The 20,154-nt window shown below is 43.9% G+C and overlaps 1 protein-coding gene across 1 annotated transcript in view; it reads left to right on the top strand.

The window, feature by feature from the left end:
• The window catches only part of palld (palladin, cytoskeletal associated protein), a 462,346-nt gene that overhangs the window by 210,695 nt on the left and 231,497 nt on the right, over positions 1-20,154 (top strand). Inside the window, exon 4 of the mRNA XM_043674519.1 lies at positions 6,536-6,602. Within this exon, the coding sequence (XP_043530454.1) occupies positions 6,536-6,602 (67 nt within the window). The remainder of the gene's footprint in view (positions 1-6,535; positions 6,603-20,154) is intronic.

The following is a 20,154-nucleotide window of genomic DNA, read 5'->3' as shown; positions in this document are numbered from 1 at the left end:
AATCTTCTTCCTGACCTCTCCGCCCCCACCCCATTCCGGCCTATCACCCTCACCTTGACCTCCTTCCACCTATCGCATTTCCAACGCCCCTCCCCCAAGTCCCTCCTCCCTACCTTTTATCTTAGCCTGCTGGACACACTTTCCTCATTCCTGAAGAAGGGCTTCTGCCCGAAACGTCGATTCTCCTGTTCCTTGGATGCTGCCTGACCTGCTGTGCTTTTCCAGCAACACATTTTCAGCTCCCAACTCTTATACTCAATGCACTGATCAATAAATGCAAACATACCAAATGCTTTCTTCACTATCCTGTCTACCTATGACTCCACGTTCAAGGAACTTTGAATCTGCACTCTAAGGTCCCCTCCCAGGACCTTATCATTATGTGTATATGTCCTGCCCTGATTTGCCTTTCCAAAATGTAACACCTCATTTTTATCTCAATTAACATTCATCTGCCACTCTTCGGCCCATCTGATCAAGGTACCATTGTACTCTAAGGTAATCTCCTTTGCTGTCCACTACGCCTCCAATTTTGGCGTCATCAATTGGATGTAGAGATGCTTTTGAGAGAGTTTCTTAGAGTAGTATATTTTGGAACTGACCAGAGAACAGGTTACATTAAACTTGTTGTTGTGTAATTTGACAAGGTTAATATATTATCTCAGCGTCAAGGTCCCCCTAGGTAATAATGACCATAATGGAGTTAAACTTTACAACCTGTTGCAAAGAGAGAAGTGGATCTAAAACTGGTGCTTTAACCTTAAATAAGGTCAGCTATGATGAGGCTGTGGGAGCTCAGCTCGCTAAAGTGTACTAGGATGCTCAGAGATAGTTTGATGGAAACACAGTGGCTGTTATAGTTGGATATTTCAGAAGATCCTGAACATGTATACTCTTAGCGAAAAGTTCTAAGGGAAAGACCCACCATCTGTGGCTAACCACAAAAGTTAAGGAAAATGTCAGGCTTGAGGTAAAAGGATATAACAGTGCGATGGTGAGTGGCCAATCAGATGAGCAGTCACAATGGAACAAACAGCAGAGAAATACTAAAAGGTTAATCAGGAGGAGGAAATTAAGGTTTGAGAGAATGTTGTTGAGGATGGTAAAAGCAGATAGCAAGAGTATGTACAGGTGTTTATCTATAAGTATTTAGAAAGGAAAAGAGTAAGTAAAGATGAGGATTGGGCCTGGTAGAGAGTGAGAATAGAGAGTTAATAACAGATAATATAGAAATGGTGGATGAAATGAATGATTCTTTTACTTCTGTCTTCACTTTCGAGAACAGAAGAGGATTTCCAGTAAGAACATAAGCAATTGGAGCCAGAGTGGGTGATCTGGCCCATTGATAAGATCATGGCTGATCTCTTGGTAGACTCAGGCCAACTTTCCTGCCCCCTCACCAAAACCCTTAATTCCTTTACTGTTCAAAAATCTACCTTTGCTTTAAAAACCGGTCGCCTCAACTGCTTCACTGGGCAGGGAATTCCAGAGATTCACAACCCTTTGGGTGAGGAAGCTCCTCCTCAGCTCAGTCCGAAACCTGCTCCCCCTAATGTTGAGGCTGTGCCCCCTTGTTCTAGTCTCACCGTCCAGTGGAAATAACCTATGTCTATCTTATCTATTCCCTTTATAATTTTAGATGTTTCTATAAGATCCCTCCCTCATTTTTCAAAATTCCCATGAATATGGGCCCAGTCTATTCAATAAACCAACTCCATCAACTCTGGAATCAATCTGGTGAACCTCCTCTGCATCCCCTCCAGTGCCAGAAACATCCTTTTTCAAGTAAGGAAACCAAAACTGTAAGCAGTACCGCAGATAGAAGGGAGAGAGGGACTTTGTCAATTAACAACCACAAGAGAAGCAGTCCAGAGCAAACAACTGTGGACTGACAAGTCGCTGGCTCCTCAGGGGCTAAATCTTAGGGTCTTTAAAAGAAGTGGCTAATTAACACAATAGTAGGTGCATTGGTTTTAATTTTCCAAAATGCGCTAACTTCTGAAAAGGTTCCATCAGACTGGAAAGTAGCCAATATAATCCCTCATTCAAAAAAGTAGACAGAAAGCAGGAAAGTATTGCCTGACTAATTTGATGGATGTCATGGGAAAGGTGCTAAAATTGATCATGAAGGAAAATATAAATGGTAATCGGGAAGAGTCAGCGTGGTTTTGTGGAAGGGAATCACTGTAGCAATTAATTGGAGATCTTTGAAAAAGTAAGATGCTGTGGATAAAGGGTAGCCAGTAGATGTACTATACTTTGATTTTCAGAAGTCACTGACAATGTGCCACACAAAAAAAGATTATTGCGCAGATTACAGACTTATGGTATAGGGGTTAAGATGTTATCTTGAACAGATGATAGGGTTGTGACAATGAACAGAGAGCATATATATCAATGGATCTTTTTCAGATTTGCACAATGTAATGAGTAGGATCCAACTGGTGTCTGTGGTGGAAACTCAGCTTTTCACAACTTCTATCAATGACACGGATGAAGGAAGGAAAGGTATGGGAATTAGTTTTGCAGATGACACACAGATAGGTCAGAAAGTTAATCAGTGGACATAAGAGGGTTGCAGATGGACAATATGGGTTGAGTGAATGGGCAAAAACCAGGCAGATGAGGCATAATTCAGGAAAATGTGAAGTTATTCACCTTGTCTGGAATAATTTTTAAAAATCAGAGTGTTACTTAAATAGAAAATGACTGCTGAGAATTCTGAGGTGCAGGGGGACCATATTGTTCAGGAGTATGAGTTACAAACGTTAGTATGCAAGTTCAGTAAGCGATCTGTAAAGTTGATCAAATGTTATTCTTTGTTACGAGAGGAATTGAACATAAAAGTACGGATGTTATGCCTCAGTCTTACAGAGCATTGGTGGGACCACGTCTCAAATGTCTTGGGCATCTCCGATCTCTTATTGAAGGGACAAGTGGAGACTTTGGAGACAATTCAGAAGAGATTTACTAAGATTGATACCCGGAGTGATGGGTTGTATGATGAAGAAAGGTTACACAGGTTGAAAGAGTTACAGTTGGCTTGATTGAAGTGTATAAGATCCTGAATGGCTTTGACAAGGTTAACATGGAGGGAATGTTTTATCTTGTGTGTGAGGCCAGAACTAGGAATCACAGAGAAGTATTTTCTGATTCCCCAGAGCATTGTGTGGCTTTGGAGCTCTCTGCCTCCGAAGGTGGGTTTTTTTTAAGGTGGTGGAACGTGGATTTTTGTTTGGCAAGGGGGTTGAGCACTATCGGGGGTCGATGGGAATGTGAAATGTGAAGGGTAGACAAATCAGCCATGACCTTATTGAATGGCGGAGCAGGCTTGAGGGGCTGAATGGTCTACTCTTGTTTTAAATTTGCATGGTCATATGATGAGGAAGAGAGTTCCAAATTTGTCCAGCCCTATGTGAGAAGAAACATCTCCTTATCTCTGTCTTATACAGTCTGCTTTTGATTTGAAACAGTGATCACTCCCATGCCCAGTTGTAAATTCTCCTGTAAGAGTTAAGACCCTCTCCATATGCACCCTGTCACGGCTCCCTCAGGATTTCTATCATGTGGAGTTTCTCAACATGGCAGCTTCTGCAGTCCCATGGCATAAATTAAGACCATAAAATATAGGAGCTGAATTAGGCCATTCAGTCCACTGAGTTTACTTTGCCATTCAATCATGCCAATATGCCCCATCCTCCTGCCTTTTCCCTGTAACCCTTGAACCCCTTACTAATCAAGAACCTATCCATCTCTGACTTAACTACACTCAATGACTTGGCCTCGACAGCCTTCTGTGGTAATGAGTTCGACAAATTCAACACTCTCTGGCTGAGGAAATCCCTCCTCATCTCCGTTCCAAAGGGTCATCCCTTCACTCTGAGGCTGTGCCCTTGTGTCCTAGTCTCTCCTACCCGGAAACATCTTCTCCACCTCCACTCTATCCAGGCCTCTCAGAATTCTCTAAGTTTCAGCCAAAATCCTTCTAAACTCCATCAGGTACAGACCCAAAGTCCTCAACCACTCCTCGTGGTGAGACCTTCATCCCTGGGATCATTCATATAAATTTCCTCCAAGGGCAGCACATCCTTCCTTAGAAATGGGGCGAAAAACCCCAATTACCAGCCAATTCTTATAGAGAGGAGAAGGTTATTCAGCACGTTCCAGGCAAAGCAGTGCAGTGAATGCTCAGCTCTCATTCTGACAAATACTGGTCCAGGAACTCCAGACTAGGCTGATGTGAGGCATTGCTGGCATTCAGTGCCCTTCCCAAGTTTTCCTTGAGAAGATAACCATCACCTTGAATCCCTGGTTGTGGTTTGACTCAGCCAATTAGGCTGCATGGGGAGTAGTGAGGAGTGAGGCAGCCAATCGAGACCACTCACTCATGTTTACTTCAGTACCTTCTTTCCCTTTAAAGCCTCTACTGTAACTCTGCCGTTGGGGCAGCACGGTGGCTCAGTGGTTAGCACTGCTGCCTCACAGCACCAGGGTCCCAGGGTTCCAGCCTCTGGCGACTGTCTGTGTAGAGTTTGCGCATTCTCCCCGTGTCTGTGTGGGTTTCCTCCGGGTGCTCCGGTTTCCTCCCACAGTCCAAAGATGTGCAGGTCAGGTGAATTGGCCGTGCTAAATTGCCCATAGTGTTAGGTGCATCAGTCAGAGGGAAATGGGTCTGGGTGGGTTCCTTTTCGGAGGGTCAGTGTGGACTGTTTGGGCCGAATGGCCAGTTTCCACACTGTAGGGAATCTAATCTAATCTAATTTTAAAAATTGCGCAACGTCTTTGAGATTGTCCTCGCTCTCACTCAGCATCAGCTGCATGGGGAGCAAAATCTTTGTACTCTCACTGCCTTCTAAAGGAGACACTCCGAGCAGAAACTGATGACCACAGATGTTGGAGATTCCGAGTCGAGAGTGTGGTGCTGGAAAAGCACAGCAGGTCAGACAGCATCCGTGGAGCAGGAGAAATGGTGTATCTGGCATAAGCCCTTCATCAGAAATGTGGGGGTGGGGGGGCGGGGGGATGGTAGCTGGGAAGGCGATAGGTGGATGCAGGTGGAGAGGTGATGGTGATAAGTTGGAGTGGAGGGTAGAGTGGATAGGTGGGAAGGAAGATGGATAGGTCAAGAGGGCGGTGCTGAGCTGGAGGGTTGAATCTGGGATACGATGGTGGGAGGGGAGATTTGGAAATGGATGAAGTCGATGGTAATGACGAGAGGTTGAAGGGTCCCAAGTCTGAAGATGAGGCGTTCTTCCTCAGTTGTCAGGTGGGTTTGATTTGGCAGTGGAGGAGGCCCAAGACTTGCATGTGCTTGGGGGAGTGGTGGCGTAGGGGAGTTGAAGTGGTTGGCCACAGGGCAGTGGGGTCCCAGAGATGTTCCCTGATGCTCTGCGAGTTGATGTCCTGTCTCCCCAGTGTAGAGGAGACCACATCGAGAGCAATAGACTCAGTAGATGAGGTGGGTGGATGTGCAAGAAAATCTCTGCCAAATCTGAAAAGATCCTTTGGGGCCTTGGAGAGGTGTGAGGGGAGAGGTGTGGGTGCAGGTTTTACACTTCCTGTGGTGGCAAGGGAAGGTGCTAGGTGTGGGGGGACATGGATCTAACACGAAAGTCACAGAGGGAGTGGTCTCTGCGAAACGCAAATAGGGGTGGGGAGGGAAATATATCCCTGGTGGTGGGGACTGATTGTGGGTGGCGGAAATGAAGCAGGATAATGCACTGTATGCGGATCTCCTGCAAACAGACCCCACCACCAGAGAGATATTTGCCACCCCAATCTGTGACCCTGAAACATCAGCTGTCCTGCTCCTTGGATGCTGCCTGACCAGTTGTGTGTCTCCAGCACCACCCTTTTTGACTCTGAGAGGAACTCCTGGCAGGCTGACTTACTGTGGGTCACAGAGCTCGCGGCTATAGAACCTTTCAGTTCAACTCCTGGAAGAATACTTGTGCGAGTTTACACAGAAAGTCCTGCCAGGTCTTTTCCTTGACCCCTGGTAAGATATTGGGAAACAGATTCTGTTGGACTTTGAAGATCACGGCAGACGAATTTGACTATGTTGCTACAATAGATTTTGCTTCTGGCATAGAACAAACAAACTGAGCTCTTAATCACAGTGTCTGAGCAGAACTGTTCCTCATTAGTGTGTAGTTGTGTTGAAGAGTGAATGTAGAAGCATTAGGGAGAAATAGTGATTTAGTGCCTTCAGCAGAAACCGCCCCCCCCCCCCCCCCATTGCTCATCTCAGCAGCAAGCCACCCTCCCCTCTTTCATCTAACAGCTGGAATAGCCCAGAGGCTGTGTGTATGTGCCAATGAGGTTAGGGGTGTGCCACACTGTTATACATTTATACAACAGCTCTGTAATTGGATTGAATTTCTCACACGCATAGACTGGTTATTACAAGCAGCGTTAAACTTTGATGGCCAGCTGCCAAGGCTGAGGCTATCACAAACCAGAGATGCAAGCTCTCATCCTCCTCTGTGCTCCCAGGAAGGTCGAACTCCTCTCTAACTCTGCTCTTCTTCCCTAGGGGCTTCTTCCACAGACTCGGAGGGCGAGAGGGACATGTTCAAGCCGCATGCTGGAACCATGCCTCAGTAAGTGTGCAAAACGTGTGTGTGTTTGTGTGTGTGTGTATGTATGTGTGTGAGTGTGTGTGTGTGTCCAATGTAAAGTGTGCATTAGTTTAACAGCAAGTGAAGATCCGATTGGAGTTGGGTATCTATCAAAAGCTTCAGGCACCAATGCGCAATCCAATGGTCGATTTTACAACATGTAGACTCTGTGTGTCGTTGCATCTTGTGGTATTGTGCCACTTAGTGTTGACAGAGGGTGCCAGGTACTGACTTGCGAGGGAATAAAGGTGTTGGAGGCAGTGTACGTTCACCATGTTGTAACTTAGCTCTTGAGCTGACTTACAAAGCAATTGATCCTTTGACAGCTTATATTTGTCGCATCTTGAAATAATACTGACGCGCTTCTCAACTGCGTTGAATTTAATATGTCGATAGAATGCTAGTCCAATGTCCTTTCTGTCTTTATTCATTCACGGGATGTGGGGATTGCTGGTAAGGTCAGTATTTGTTGCCCATCCCTAATTGTTCTTGAGCTAAGCGCCTTGCTAGGGCCATATCAGAGAGCATTAAGAGTGAACTGCATTGCTGTGGGTCTGTTAGATTCATAGCATCATTCCTGAAACTTGTTTTCGAGTTTGGGCTTTATTGACTGAACTTAAATTTCCCCAGTTGCTGCTGGGTTTGAACCAGTGATAATAACTCATTATTCTGATTACTAGTCCAATAACATTAAGGCTACGTCACAACGTGCCCTTACAGAGCTCCTGTACACACCGTGCTTGTGTTTGGTGGTGTCTCCTGCAGGTGGCCAGTGGGATTAAGGGTGGAGACCAGACAATCCCTGAGAAACATCATGTTGTTATTGCCTGTGTCTCCCCGCTTCGGACAGGCTTGGAATAAGCCATCCAATACTGGTCTTGCCAATGCCACACACTTCCCATGAAGTTAGTTCTAAAAATTAATTTTCGCAAATTTTCTGAATAAAAGGAACCCTCAATTGGTCAGGTTGAGTTGTTGATGGCCACGAAAGGTGTGAATGAGAAGGGTTGGTGTTGGAAGTTATATCACTAGCAAAATAGCATGCCGAGGGATGCCCAGCATTGAATGTCAAGGGAGGTTCAGTAGGCTGAATGGCCTACCTGTTGTTCTGTTTCCTATTTCCTGAACATCCACAGGTTTGCACATTGGTTTCAACAGCTGAGGGAGGGCATTTTACAACATCCAAATTTTTTTTGTGTTGTGTAACGTAGAATCACCTATCCCAGAGCTTGGACAGGGAGCACCAGTGATAGAGGGCTTTAGTTCATGTAGAGACTCAAGAAGGTGCAACTGTTCCCCTTCAAGCAGATCTTTAATGAGATCTTCAAAATCCATGGCTATTCAAATAGGATAGAGTTAGGGGACTAGACATGTGTAATAATATCGCTGAGTGGGTTGATTGGAAAATATCTAGACAGTGAGAAAATATTCCCTGACTGAATATTTTCTCACTGACAGGTGTCGGTAACCGCAGGGGACACCCAATTTAAGTTAATTGGCAACAGAACAATCAAGTTGAAGAGAATGTTTTTGATTTTTGAGGTTATGATTGGGAACATGCTGCCTGAAAGTGCAATGAAAACAAATTCACTAATAACTCCTAAAGGAAACTGGATTAAAAGACAGTGGGGAAAAGAGCTTAGGGTGTGGAACTAATAGGATGGATCTTTTAAAGAGGCATCGTGGCACAGACAGAATGGGCCAAATGGCCTTCTTTGGTGCTATTCTATGAAGAGATCTTTGTATTATCTGCTTAGCTGTGTACACCTTGCAATGCACTGCAATTGGAATGAATTAGAAGGATTGAATTGTTACACCTTCATTATTGTTGCATCCCAATGTCACGCAACACAGAGAGCCTCGTGTTCTGCAGTACGGCTCCCTATTCCATGCCAGCTCACCGCGCATTTTATTTATGGATGTCATCACGCCAAGTTGTTCACCGGTCCGTTAGGTTTTTAACAACTAGCTACAGAATTTATCAATGAGCCAACAACTTCAGTTAAAAGTTACCAACTGCTGCACGCGCTTCCTGGTGTGAAATGGAAACCTGTAGCTGATTTCTGTGGAGCCAGGGAGGGAATGTGTTGCTGGCTGCTCTCTTGGCACCATAGGGGTGGTGCTTAAAAATGTGTTGCTGGAAAAGCGCAGCAGGTCAGGCAGCATCAAAGGAGAAGGAGAATCGACGTTTCGGGCATAAGCCCTTCTTCAGGAATGCCCGAAACGTCGATTCTCCTTCTCCTTTGATGCTGCCTGACCTGCTGCGCTTTTCCAGCAACACATTTTTAAGCTCTGGTCTCCAACATCTGCAGTCCTCACTTTCCACCATTGGGGTGGAACACAGCTGGGCTGCAAACTTAGCGAACAGGAGAGGAATGAGGTCGTATTTATCCCAGTGCTTTTAAATTAAATGAGTATCACTACCAGTGAAGAGCAGAGCTAGTTTTTACCTCATTCAAGATTGCGCCATCCTGCAAACCATTCTCTAACTTTCCTACAACAAACACTTTCACCCATATAGCACCTTTCACATAGTAATGCATTCTGAGGCACTGTCCCAAATTGGTAATGATCTATATTGATTCTATCATAAAGGATGGGATTGAATAGCACCTGAAAAGGAGATGAAAGGGCGGCATGGTGGCTCAGTGGTTAGCACCGCTGCCTCACAGCGCAAGGGACCCAGGTTCAATTCCAGCCTTGAGTGACTGTCTGTGTGGAGTTTGCACATTCTCAACACCTGTGTCTGTGTGGGTTTTCTCCGGGTGCTCCGGTTTCCTCCCACAGTCCGAACGTGTGCCGGTCAGGTAAATTGGCCATGCTAAATTTGCCTGTAGCGTCAGATGCATTAGTCAGAGGGAAATGGGTCTGTGTGTGTTACTCTTTGGAGGGTCAGTGTGGACTGGTTGGGCTGAAGGACCTATTTCCACACTGTAGGGAAACTAAACTAATCTTAGAAGTTGGGGAACAGGCAGTGAAATTGGTATTGAGTAGATTAATTATATAATGGAATTACCACTAGAATAAACATGATTGGCCATGATCCTTTTGTAAAATATATTTGATTTAATTGCTGGGGAGAGGTCTGGAGGGCAGATTTCCACAAGAGGTAACTCTTGGGACCACCTACATACCTATAGAAATAAGGAGGTGCATTTCCCCGTCTTGAAATGGGACAATTTTCCTCTTGATAGCCTTGATTGCTCCTGTCTCTCTCAGGAGGAGAGAGTCTCTCTTGACAAAGCCCAGGATGCCCGAACCATACTGGGTCAGCTTGAGCTGACAGGTGGCAAACAACATTGGTGATCACACTCTCTCAGGCTGTGCCTTCCAGATCCTCACACATTTCTCACCACTGCCGTTTTTACCGTCTGTGCCTCCTCATTCTCAATCCTTCCATCAATAGGGGCTGTTTTCTTTTTCTCTATCTCCTCTGATCAACCTCCTCCTGATTTTGAACTCTTATCAAATCGGCTCTTGACCTTCTCATCTCTTTGAGATGTATATTGCCAAGTTTTCCAATCCATTCAGTAATTCATCCCCTAACCACATTCATAAATGTTTTCTGCATCCTCCCCCATGTCTTCTCATCCATCTGAAAGCACTGTGCACTCTCTGGGTGAGTCCAAGCCGGTGTTTTATGGAGGTTTACTATAACTTTCTCACTTTTATACTCCATGTCTCTCTTGACAAAGCCCAGGATGCCCGAACCATACTGGGTCAGCTTGAGCTGACAGGTGGCAAACAACATTGGCGCCACACAAATACCAGTCTATGACCACCACAATCAGAGACAATCTAACCACCGCCCATTGACATTCAATGGTGTTACCATCGCTGAATCCCCAGCTATCAACATCCTGCGGGTTACCATTTACCAGAAACTGAACTGGACTCACCACATAAATACAGTGGCTACAAGGGTAGGTCAGAGGCTAGGAATACTCTCCACAGCCTGTCCACCATCTACAAGGTGATGTGTGATGGAATACTCCCCACTTGCCTGGATGGATGCAGCCCCTACAACACTCAAGAAGTTTGTCACCATCCGGGACAAAGTAGGCCGCTTGATTGGCACCACATCCACAAGCATCCAGTCTCTCCACCAGCAATGCTCAGTGGCAGATACAGGGGAACACCAGCCCCTTTAAGTTCTCCTCCAAGCCACTCACCATCCTGACTCGGAAATGTTTCACTGTTCCTTCACTGTCACTGGGTCAAAATGCTGGAATCCCTCCCTAATGGCATTGTGGGATATCCCACAGCAGGTGGACTGCAGTGGTTCAAGATGGCAGCTCACCACCACCTTCTCAAAGGGCAACTAGGGACGGGCAATAAATGCTGGCCCAGCCAACAGCACACAGGTCTCATGAATGAATTTTAAAAAACTTTCTCAATAATTCACTCACCTTGTTCTGCCAATTTTAATGCCTGATTTACATATACCCCTGGTCCCTCTGCTCCCTTTAGAGTTGTGCCTTATTTTCATATTGACTCATCGCACTCTTCAAACTGAAATGAATCACTTTATACTGCACAATAAAATGTATCTGCCACGTGTTCGCACATTTCAATAGCTGTTTATATTCATTTTGCATTCTACACTGTCCGTCCCATGGCTCACAATACACCCCTAAGAGGTAAAAACAGAAGTAAGCCATTCGGTCCATCAAGTCTGCTCCACCATTGATCTGCTAATCCTCAACTCCACTTTCCCCATAGCCCTTGATTCCTTTACTAATTTAAAATCTGCCCATCTCAGCCTTGACTATCTTTAATGACCCAGTGTCTGCAGTAAAGCATTTCACAGATTCACAATCCTGTAAGAGAAGACATTCCTCCTCATTTTTATCTTAAATGCGCAATCTCCTATTCTGAGATTATGCCCTGTGATCTCAGAGTCTGCCATGAGGGGAAACGACGTCTTTGCATCTACCCTATCAAATCCCTTGACTGTTTTGCATGCTTCAATAAGGTTGTATATTTCCAATGAGTATGGGCTCAAACTACTCAGTCTCTTGTCATAGGACAGACCCTCCATCCCTGGCATCAATCTCATATGCCTTCTCTGGACTGCCTGTAATGCCAATGTATCTTTCCCTACATAAAGGGAATAAAACTGTCCACAGAATTCCAGCTATATTCTGACTAGTAACTTGTATAGTTTTAACAAGACCTCCTTATTTTGAATCCTCCATTGCCTCTGGAATGAAGGCCAACACTCCATTTTCCTTCCCTGTTATCTGCTGAATTTGGAAACTAGCTTTTTGTGATTCACAGACAACCGCGCCCAAACCCATTTGTGTTGTAACCCTTTGCAGGCGTTTTGCTTTTGAATCATACTCCGCTCCTCTATTCTTCCTGCCAAATTGCATAACCTCCCAATTTTCCATGTGTACTCCACTCGCCAAGTTATTTGTTTCATTCCTGTGACCCTGTGTGTACTCCTCGCATCATCCTCACTACTTGTTTTCCCACTTGAATTTGTATTGTCTCCGCGCACTTTCCTCATCTTAGTCATTTGTACATCAAGTAAATAATTGAGATCCCAGCACTGATTCCATGGCTGTCCATTTGTTGTAGTTGCCTTTTTGAAAATGCCCACCTTCTCCGAACTCTCTGTCTTCCATTCGTTAGCCAGTTCTCCATCCATGTCAATATATTACCTCCAACACAGGGGCTCCTATTTTATTAAGTAGCCAAACATGTTGTGCCTATTCAAGGTACGTTCTGCTATTACATTCTTTTATAGTAGGTATATAGTTCTTGATGAAGGGCTTCATCCTTCCTCATGAAGGGCTTTTGCCTGAACCATCGTTTTTCGTGCTCCTCGGATGCTGCCTGACCTGCTGTGCCTTTCCAGCATCCCACTCTTCTCCAGGAAAATGCCGTCGTCACTTTTGCCTGTATATAGTTCTTCCATTACCCCAAAAACAGACATTAGCTGACTGACTAATGGTGACCTTTTTTTTCACTTCTTCCTATTTAAAAAATGGTGGTACTTTGGCAGTTTTCCAATCCTGTGGGACTTTTTCAGAATCTGAGGATTCTTGGAATGTTACTCTCCACTATCTCTCCACTATCTCTGATAGTCAAGGCTGAGATGGGCTGATTTTAAATTAGTAAAGGAATCAAGGGCTATGGGGAAAGCATCACATCAGCTCAATCGGACCGATCTGTTTTAGCCCCATTATTTATCACTTTTGAGTCATTATATTTGTTTCCTCTCTTCCTTTTGCCCTTTTGAGTATTTAGTAACTTTGGAATGTTCTTAGTGTCTTCAGCCATGAAGATTGATGCGAATTATTTATCCAAATCCCCTGCCATCTTCCACTTTTCCATTATTTCCCCAGCCTTGTTGTCTAAGGGGCCTATTTTCACCTTGGCTTCACTGTTTTTATATATTTAAAGAAGCTATTGCTATCTGTCTTGGTATTATTTGTAAGTTTACTCTCAACGTTTATCTTCTCCCTCTCTTACCACTATTCTTTGCCACATTTTTTTCTTGAAAATGGATGCTATCCATGACTTGGAGAAAGTGAGGACTGCAGATGCTGGAGATTAGAGTCGAGAGTGTGGTGCTGGAAAAGCACGGCAGGTCAGGCAGCATCCGAGGAGCAGGAAAATCGAAGCTTCGGGCAAAAGCCCTTCATCTCCTGCTCCTCAGATGCTGCCTGACCTGTTGTGCTTTTCCAGCACCACACTATCCATTACTTGCCTGGTTAAACATGGTTGGATTATCACCTTCCAAAAATCCTTAGAATCCTAGAATCCTTCTTCCTCACTAGGATTCAATTCCTATGTCACCTGTAAATTTTGCAATAGTGTTGTATATACCAAGGTAAAAACAAGGACTGCAGATGCTAGAAACCAGAGTCTAGATTAGAGTGGAGCTGGAAAAACACAGCAGGTCAGGCAGCATCCGAGGGGCTGGAAAATCGAAGTTTCGGGCAAAAGACCTTCATCTGGAATAGAGCCGATTCCTGATGAAGGTCTTTTGCACGAAACGTTGACTTTCCTGCTCCTCGGATGCTGCCTGACCTGCTGTGCTTTGCCAGCCCCACTCTAATCTTGTATATATGAAGGTCTGGGCTTTTAATATATTTGAGGAAAAACAGAAGTCCTAATACCAACCTCTGGGACTGCCTCCTTTCTCTTTTCCAGCGATTGACCCTTCACTGTTACTCTGTTTCCTGTCACCCAGACAGTTACATATCCACGATGCTACTGTCACTTTTATTCCATGAGCTTTAACATTGTGCACACGTCTATTTTGCAGCAAAGTCTCATGAAATTTCATGCATTAACTTCATCAACCTTTTCTGTTCCTACATCAAAGGTATCAAGCAACTTCGTTAAACACAATTTCACCTAAACAAATCCATTCTACTTCTCCTTCATTAACTCAAATTTGGCAAAATTGTCTGTCTTAATTCTGTCCTGAAATTACATTCGCAAAATGCTTCCCACCACTGAGGTTAAACTGCAGCTGCTCAATTTATCTTTATACCTTTCTCTGAACAACAGTGTAACATTTGCATTTCCCCTCTGACACCACTCCTGAATCTAAGGGGGATTGAGAAGTTATGGCCTGTGCTTCTCCAGTTTCTTCTCTCTGTAGCCATGGATGTATCTCCCCCAGTCTCGTTAGCCTTGATGAGTAAAGGCAACCATTCCAACATAGCGGTATTATTCACAAGACTGTCAACCCACAGACTCACGTAATGTCTGGGCGCGCAGGTTCAAATCCTGCCACAGCAGATGGTGGAACTTGAATTTAATAAGAATATCTGGAATTAGGAGTCTAATGATGACCATTAGTCCATTGTCAAAATTGCCATCCTTACCTACATGTGACTCCAGACCCACAGCAATGTGGTTGACATTTAACTGCCCTCTGGGCAATTAGGGATGGGCGATAAGTGCTGGCTAGGCGAGCGATGGCCTCATCCGTGAATGAATAAAGATAAAGATAATATCCTCCTTGTCAGTTTTACGCTGTGTCTGAACTACCTTCTCTTACATGTGGCCTGGGAAAAATCTTCTTCCTTGTTAAAGATAGATGCCAAGCATTCACTTAGTATTTCTGGCATATCTCTTCCCTTATTGGTGCCAAATCCTGTCCACCCCTCCTCTTACCACTCTTTTATTGTATACATGCCAATTGCGTGCATTTTGATCCCTTTTTATTATAAGAAAATAACAACTAGGAGCAGGAGGAGGCAATTCGGCCCCTCAAGCTTGCTCTGCTACTTAACACAATCATGGCTGATCTAATCTTGGACTCAACTCCACTTTCCTGCCCACTCCCCGTAACCCTTTAATCCATTGCTAATTAAAAAAACCTCTTCCTTAAATTTATTAAGTACCACAGCATCCACCGCACTCCGGGGAAGTGAATTCCAAAGATCCATGACCGTTGGAGATAAATCATTTCTCCTCATCTCGGTTTTTAATTCCACTACCCACTTTGCTAAAACTGTGACCTAGATTGCCCACATGAGGAAACAGCTGCTCTGCCTCTATCTTCTCAATCCCCTTTAGCATTTAAACACCTCAATTCTACTATTCTGTACCTGGGTACCTTTATACCTAAGATGGCACTCTAAGTGGTAACTTGTTAACTTTTCACTGTACTCATGTGCGTACATGTGACAATAAATCTAATTAAATTGAATACAGTTCAATTCCTCGTATTCCTCTAAAATCTAGAGAGTCTAGATGTAAACTGTTTAATCTGTCTTCATTTCATTTCTGGAATCAATCTAGCAAACCTCCGCTAAATGTCCTCCACCGCAAACACATCCTCCTCAAGTAAGGGAGTCAAAACTGTCCACAACTTCATGTACCAGTCTCTTCTCATATTCCATCTTTGTTTCCCTCATTTACTTGTCCAGTTCTCCTCTGAATTTCTTTTTTATTTATTCGCTTATAGAATGTGGGTGTCACTGGCTGGGTCAGCATTTATTGCCCGTTCCTAGTTGCCCTTGAGAAGGTGGTGGTGAGCTGCCTTCTTGAACTGCTGCAATCCACCTGCTGATCCACGATGCCATTAATGAGGGAATTCCAGGATTTAGACTCAAGGGCAGTGAAGGAATAGTGATATATTTCCAATTCAGGATGGTGAGTGGCTTTTAGGGGAACTTCAAGGTGGTGGTATCCCATGTAACTGCTGTGCTTGTCCTTCTAAATGGAAGTGGTTGTGGGTTTGGAAGGTGCTGTCTGAGGATTTTTGGTGGATTTCTACAGTGCATCTTGTAGAAAGTACACACTGCTGCTACTGAGCGCCAGTGGTGGAGGGAGTGGATGTTTGTGAATGTAGTACCAATCAGAATATTCTGCATTCAGTCTAATTCTTAATTGTATTATCTGCTTGATATCTGTCAAATGCACAACTCTCTTGCTACTTCATCCTTAACTCCTTTGTCAACAAGGGAGTCTGAATTTGTTTGCCCTACCTTTCCCCTTTGTGTGAATAAACCTTGACTGCACTTGAATGAATTATCACACCTTTTAAAGGCAGCCCATTGTTCGAGGTGATGTATGGCCTATTTCTGATCCTGCTACTGATGCTTTTAGATAAATATATCTTTTTGACCAAGTGTTTGATCACCTGCCCTGACACGTCTGACAATATTATCTGCTGTGCCCTTCTCAAGGGAAGTGCCTTGGAATATGTTAAAAGTGCTATCTAAATACAAATTGTTTTTCCAGTCCAATGCTTTCAGTGTACATGCAGGCGCCATGGGTCCAAACGGCCGCCCTCTGCACTGTAACCATTCTGGGTTACATTCCGGGGGGGCGGGCGGGGGTTGAATTTGACCCAACTCCTCATCCCATTGGTTGTTCCATTGTGAGTAAACTTCAGGGCTTCCACTTGGACCACGGGCCAATGGACAAGGAGAGTTCCCACTTTAAAGGGGAGTCTTGACATGGTTTGGTGAAGTATTGCTCTCACAAAAGTATTCTATTTATCTCCATAAATCCGTCTGCCATTCCTTTTACTTATCCATTCAATTTCCCTCTCTCTTCCATTATTATAATTGTACCACAGAGCTTGGTTTCAAATACAGACTCCACTAGCATATATGATTTGATTTATTGTTGTCAAGTGTAACTAGGTACAGTGAAAAGTTTTGTTTTGCATGTTGTACAGGCAGGTCATAACATACGAAGATTATAGGGTGATTGTACAGAGCCAAGAGTACAAAGTTACAGCTGCAGGATAGCAGGGTTAGAAATGAGGTTTGAAAGTACAGAACGATTGTAAGAAATGTGAGAATAAGGTCTGCTGTAAAAAGCTTACAAACCATCGCCCCATGTCAACACCATGTTGAATCCAATTGCAAATGAACACATGGAGTTCATGAGGGAAGTAACATGAATGCATTTAAGCACATGAGGGAGAAAGGAATAGAGTGGTATGTTGTTGGTGTAGGAGTCTGATGTGGAACAAAATATACAATTGGGTTTTGAACTAGTGGCATATGGTTTTTGGTTTGTGTCTATGGTTTGGTTTAATCATTTGCTTATCAAGCCTTTTGATGGCATGATTTTTTTATTTAAGTTTAAAATAAGCAGCTCCTGGAGTGTAATGGGATTTTGTTTGTACTGGGAGAGTTTTTACAATCACAGGGTTAACAGTGTAATGCATCAGGCTGCCAATTAGAAGGATCCAGAATTTTTTTTATTGCTTAGGGGAAGCAAATATAGATTGGAAGCCTTTTGCTTTCTGTTTGTTGAAGTTATATGTGTAAAACAGTTTCTTCTGAAGAAGGGAAACTGTTCAGAACTGTTAAGAAATAGGTTGTTTCAACGTAAGGCATTTATTTGTAAAGTTCCTGATCAGAAGAGTTTTGTTAGAATCCTGAAGAGGTTACTTGAAGCTGTGAAATTCTAAGCTCAGTTATGTGAATATTCCAGAAAGAAGCTAAAAACGTCCCAAGGCTGGGAACGGAAACTCCCAGTTAAGTCAAACCTTATAGGTGTGAGAGAGAAGGGAATTATTTCCTGTTTAAATGCTACTAAGAGGTGCGGTTGAAATAAATGGAATATTCTATTTTAATGCGTTTCAACTTCTTGAGAAACACAGGAACAAGAGTAGGCCATTCAGCCCATCAAGCCTACCACACCATTCAATACGATGATGGCTGATTGGACAATTTTATGCCTTTTACCCACCCCATCCTCATTAGCCTGTGCATTACTGGTAATCAACAATCCATTAGTGTGTACCTTAAATATACTCCCCTTTGTGGTAGAGAATACCACAAGTTCACAAATGTCTGAGAAATATTTCTCAACATCTCAGGAATCTCCCTTATGTTTTTTTTAAAATATATTTTTATCCAAAAAAAGGAATTTTTTTTTCTTTTGAATATAACAACAAATACAAAACCAAACAATTCAAACCAATATCAAAAAACAAACCCGCTAAGTACATAAATAAATAATAACTAAAAACAAAGGCAGAAAAGGAAGATCGTTGCAATAATAATAATGATAATAACACAGCTCAGTAAAACAAAGCAATAGTCCTCAATCATCAAACACATAAGTTTATACATTTTAATATGTTCATAGTTCCTCCCCTCCAGATACCAGGTTCATTACACTGAATTGCCATGGCTATATAAAGGTTCTTATTAGTATGGCGGGCAAATCTGTACCCAGGTAGACCAAAAAGGGCCGTCATGTCTTATGGACATTCTCAGTTTTATAGTGCACTGTACTTGTCGCCAAGTCCAACTTTTTTTGGTGTGCGCATCTAATGAAAGTGAATTAACAAAGTCAAGAAGAAGAAATACCGGATCCATCTCCACCTCCCTCCCCAAGGCCTTCTCTATTTCGCCGACCACAGCACTCAGTATGCCCACAGTGGCAAGACCAAAAACAATGAGTAAGTGTGCTCCCCCCCCCTCTTCATTTTACATTTCGGATACATTGGAGATGCTCTTGCTTTAAATTTAGGGAATTGGTCTGGGGCCAGATGGACCCTATGGAGAATCTTCAATTGCAAGGTGTGGGTCTTGTTGCAAATCGAGATCTATAAGACCATAAGACATAGGAGTGCAAGTAAGGCCATTCGGCCTTAATCATGGCTGATGGGCATTTCAACTCCACTTACCCGCATTCTCCCCGTAGCCCTTAATTCCTTGTGACATCAAGAATTTATCAATCTCTGCCTTGAAGACACTTAGCATCCCGACCTCTACTGCACTCGGCGGCAATGAATTCCACAGGCCCACCACTCTCTGGCTGAAGAAATGTCTCCGCATTTCTGTTCTGAATTTACCCCCTCTAATTCTAAGGCTGTGCCAATGGGTCCTAGTCTCCTCGCCTAACGGAAACAATTTCCTAGCGCCCACCCTTTCCAAGCCATGTATTATCTTGTAAGTTTCTATTAGATCTCCCCTTAACCTTCTAAACTCCAATGAGTACAATCCCAGGATCCTCAGCCGTTCCTCGTATGTTAGACCTACCATTCCAGGGATCATCCGTGTGAATCTCTGCTGGACACGCTCCAGTGCCAGTATGGATCCTACTTGCATTTTCCCAGATATCCTCCCATATTTGAAGAGATCTCGACATCCAACTCCCTCTCCCATACCTTACAGAGCCATTTGGTCTCATCTGAGGGCCCCTCTCCCAAAAGATGATAAGCATTGTTAACAGATAATGTACCATCAGCATTCAACACCCTCTTCTCCATGTCGGACCGATAAGGATCGGTTAGAAGTGTGGTCTCTTTTTGTATGAAGTTTCTAATTTGAAAGAAATGAAAGAGGTTCCTACTGGGCAATTCATATTTCTGAGCCAACTGGTCAGAGGACATCAATATATCCCCTTCAGAAAAATCACCCAGGCAAGACACACCCCTAGCTGCCCATAGTTTAAACCCAGAGTCCATCATCCCTGGCTGAAAGCCCAGCATACCAACTGTGGGTGTCAAAAGGATGTTTTGGCAATACTGCCCCCACCCTGATGCATTATCCTCCATACCTTGACAGTATTAATGACTATTGGGCTGTGGCAATGCAGAGGAAACTTGATTATCCAAATACCAATTATCCAAAAATCGGATCATCTGAAGGAGATCTCGAGGTCCTGATAGAAACATTACGTCAAAGATGTTTTTCCATCAGTGATCGCGTCTTTTGTTTACAGTGATTAAACATGCACTGTCTCCAGATGACTGACCCCCCCACCCTCTCTCTCTCCCAACACTTTCCTTGGAGTTCTACAGAGGCGTGTACCCTAACCACCCCCCCCCCGCCCCGCTTCCCAGGAATAATCTCTCCAACATTGTCCTGAACAAAGCGAACATGGAACCTTTCAAAACGTTGCAGTAAAAAGTTGTGTGTGTGTGTATCTGTGCGCTATTTGGTGACTTACCCCTCAAAGACAGCAGCAGCAGTGTTGTTGTTGTTGGGGGTGCGGGGGTTGGACAGGTTTGGGAGCGGGGGACGGGGTTGAACCAGGTTGGGGGACAGGTTGAACGGGTTTGGGAGCGGGGAATGGGGTTGAACCAGGT

Source organism: Chiloscyllium plagiosum, chromosome 2 (genome assembly GCF_004010195.1).
Source record: "Chiloscyllium plagiosum isolate BGI_BamShark_2017 chromosome 2, ASM401019v2, whole genome shotgun sequence".
In the NCBI taxonomy this organism is placed as follows: domain Eukaryota; kingdom Metazoa; phylum Chordata; class Chondrichthyes; order Orectolobiformes; family Hemiscylliidae; genus Chiloscyllium; species Chiloscyllium plagiosum.
This window is presented reverse-complemented; position numbering and strand designations above follow the sequence as displayed.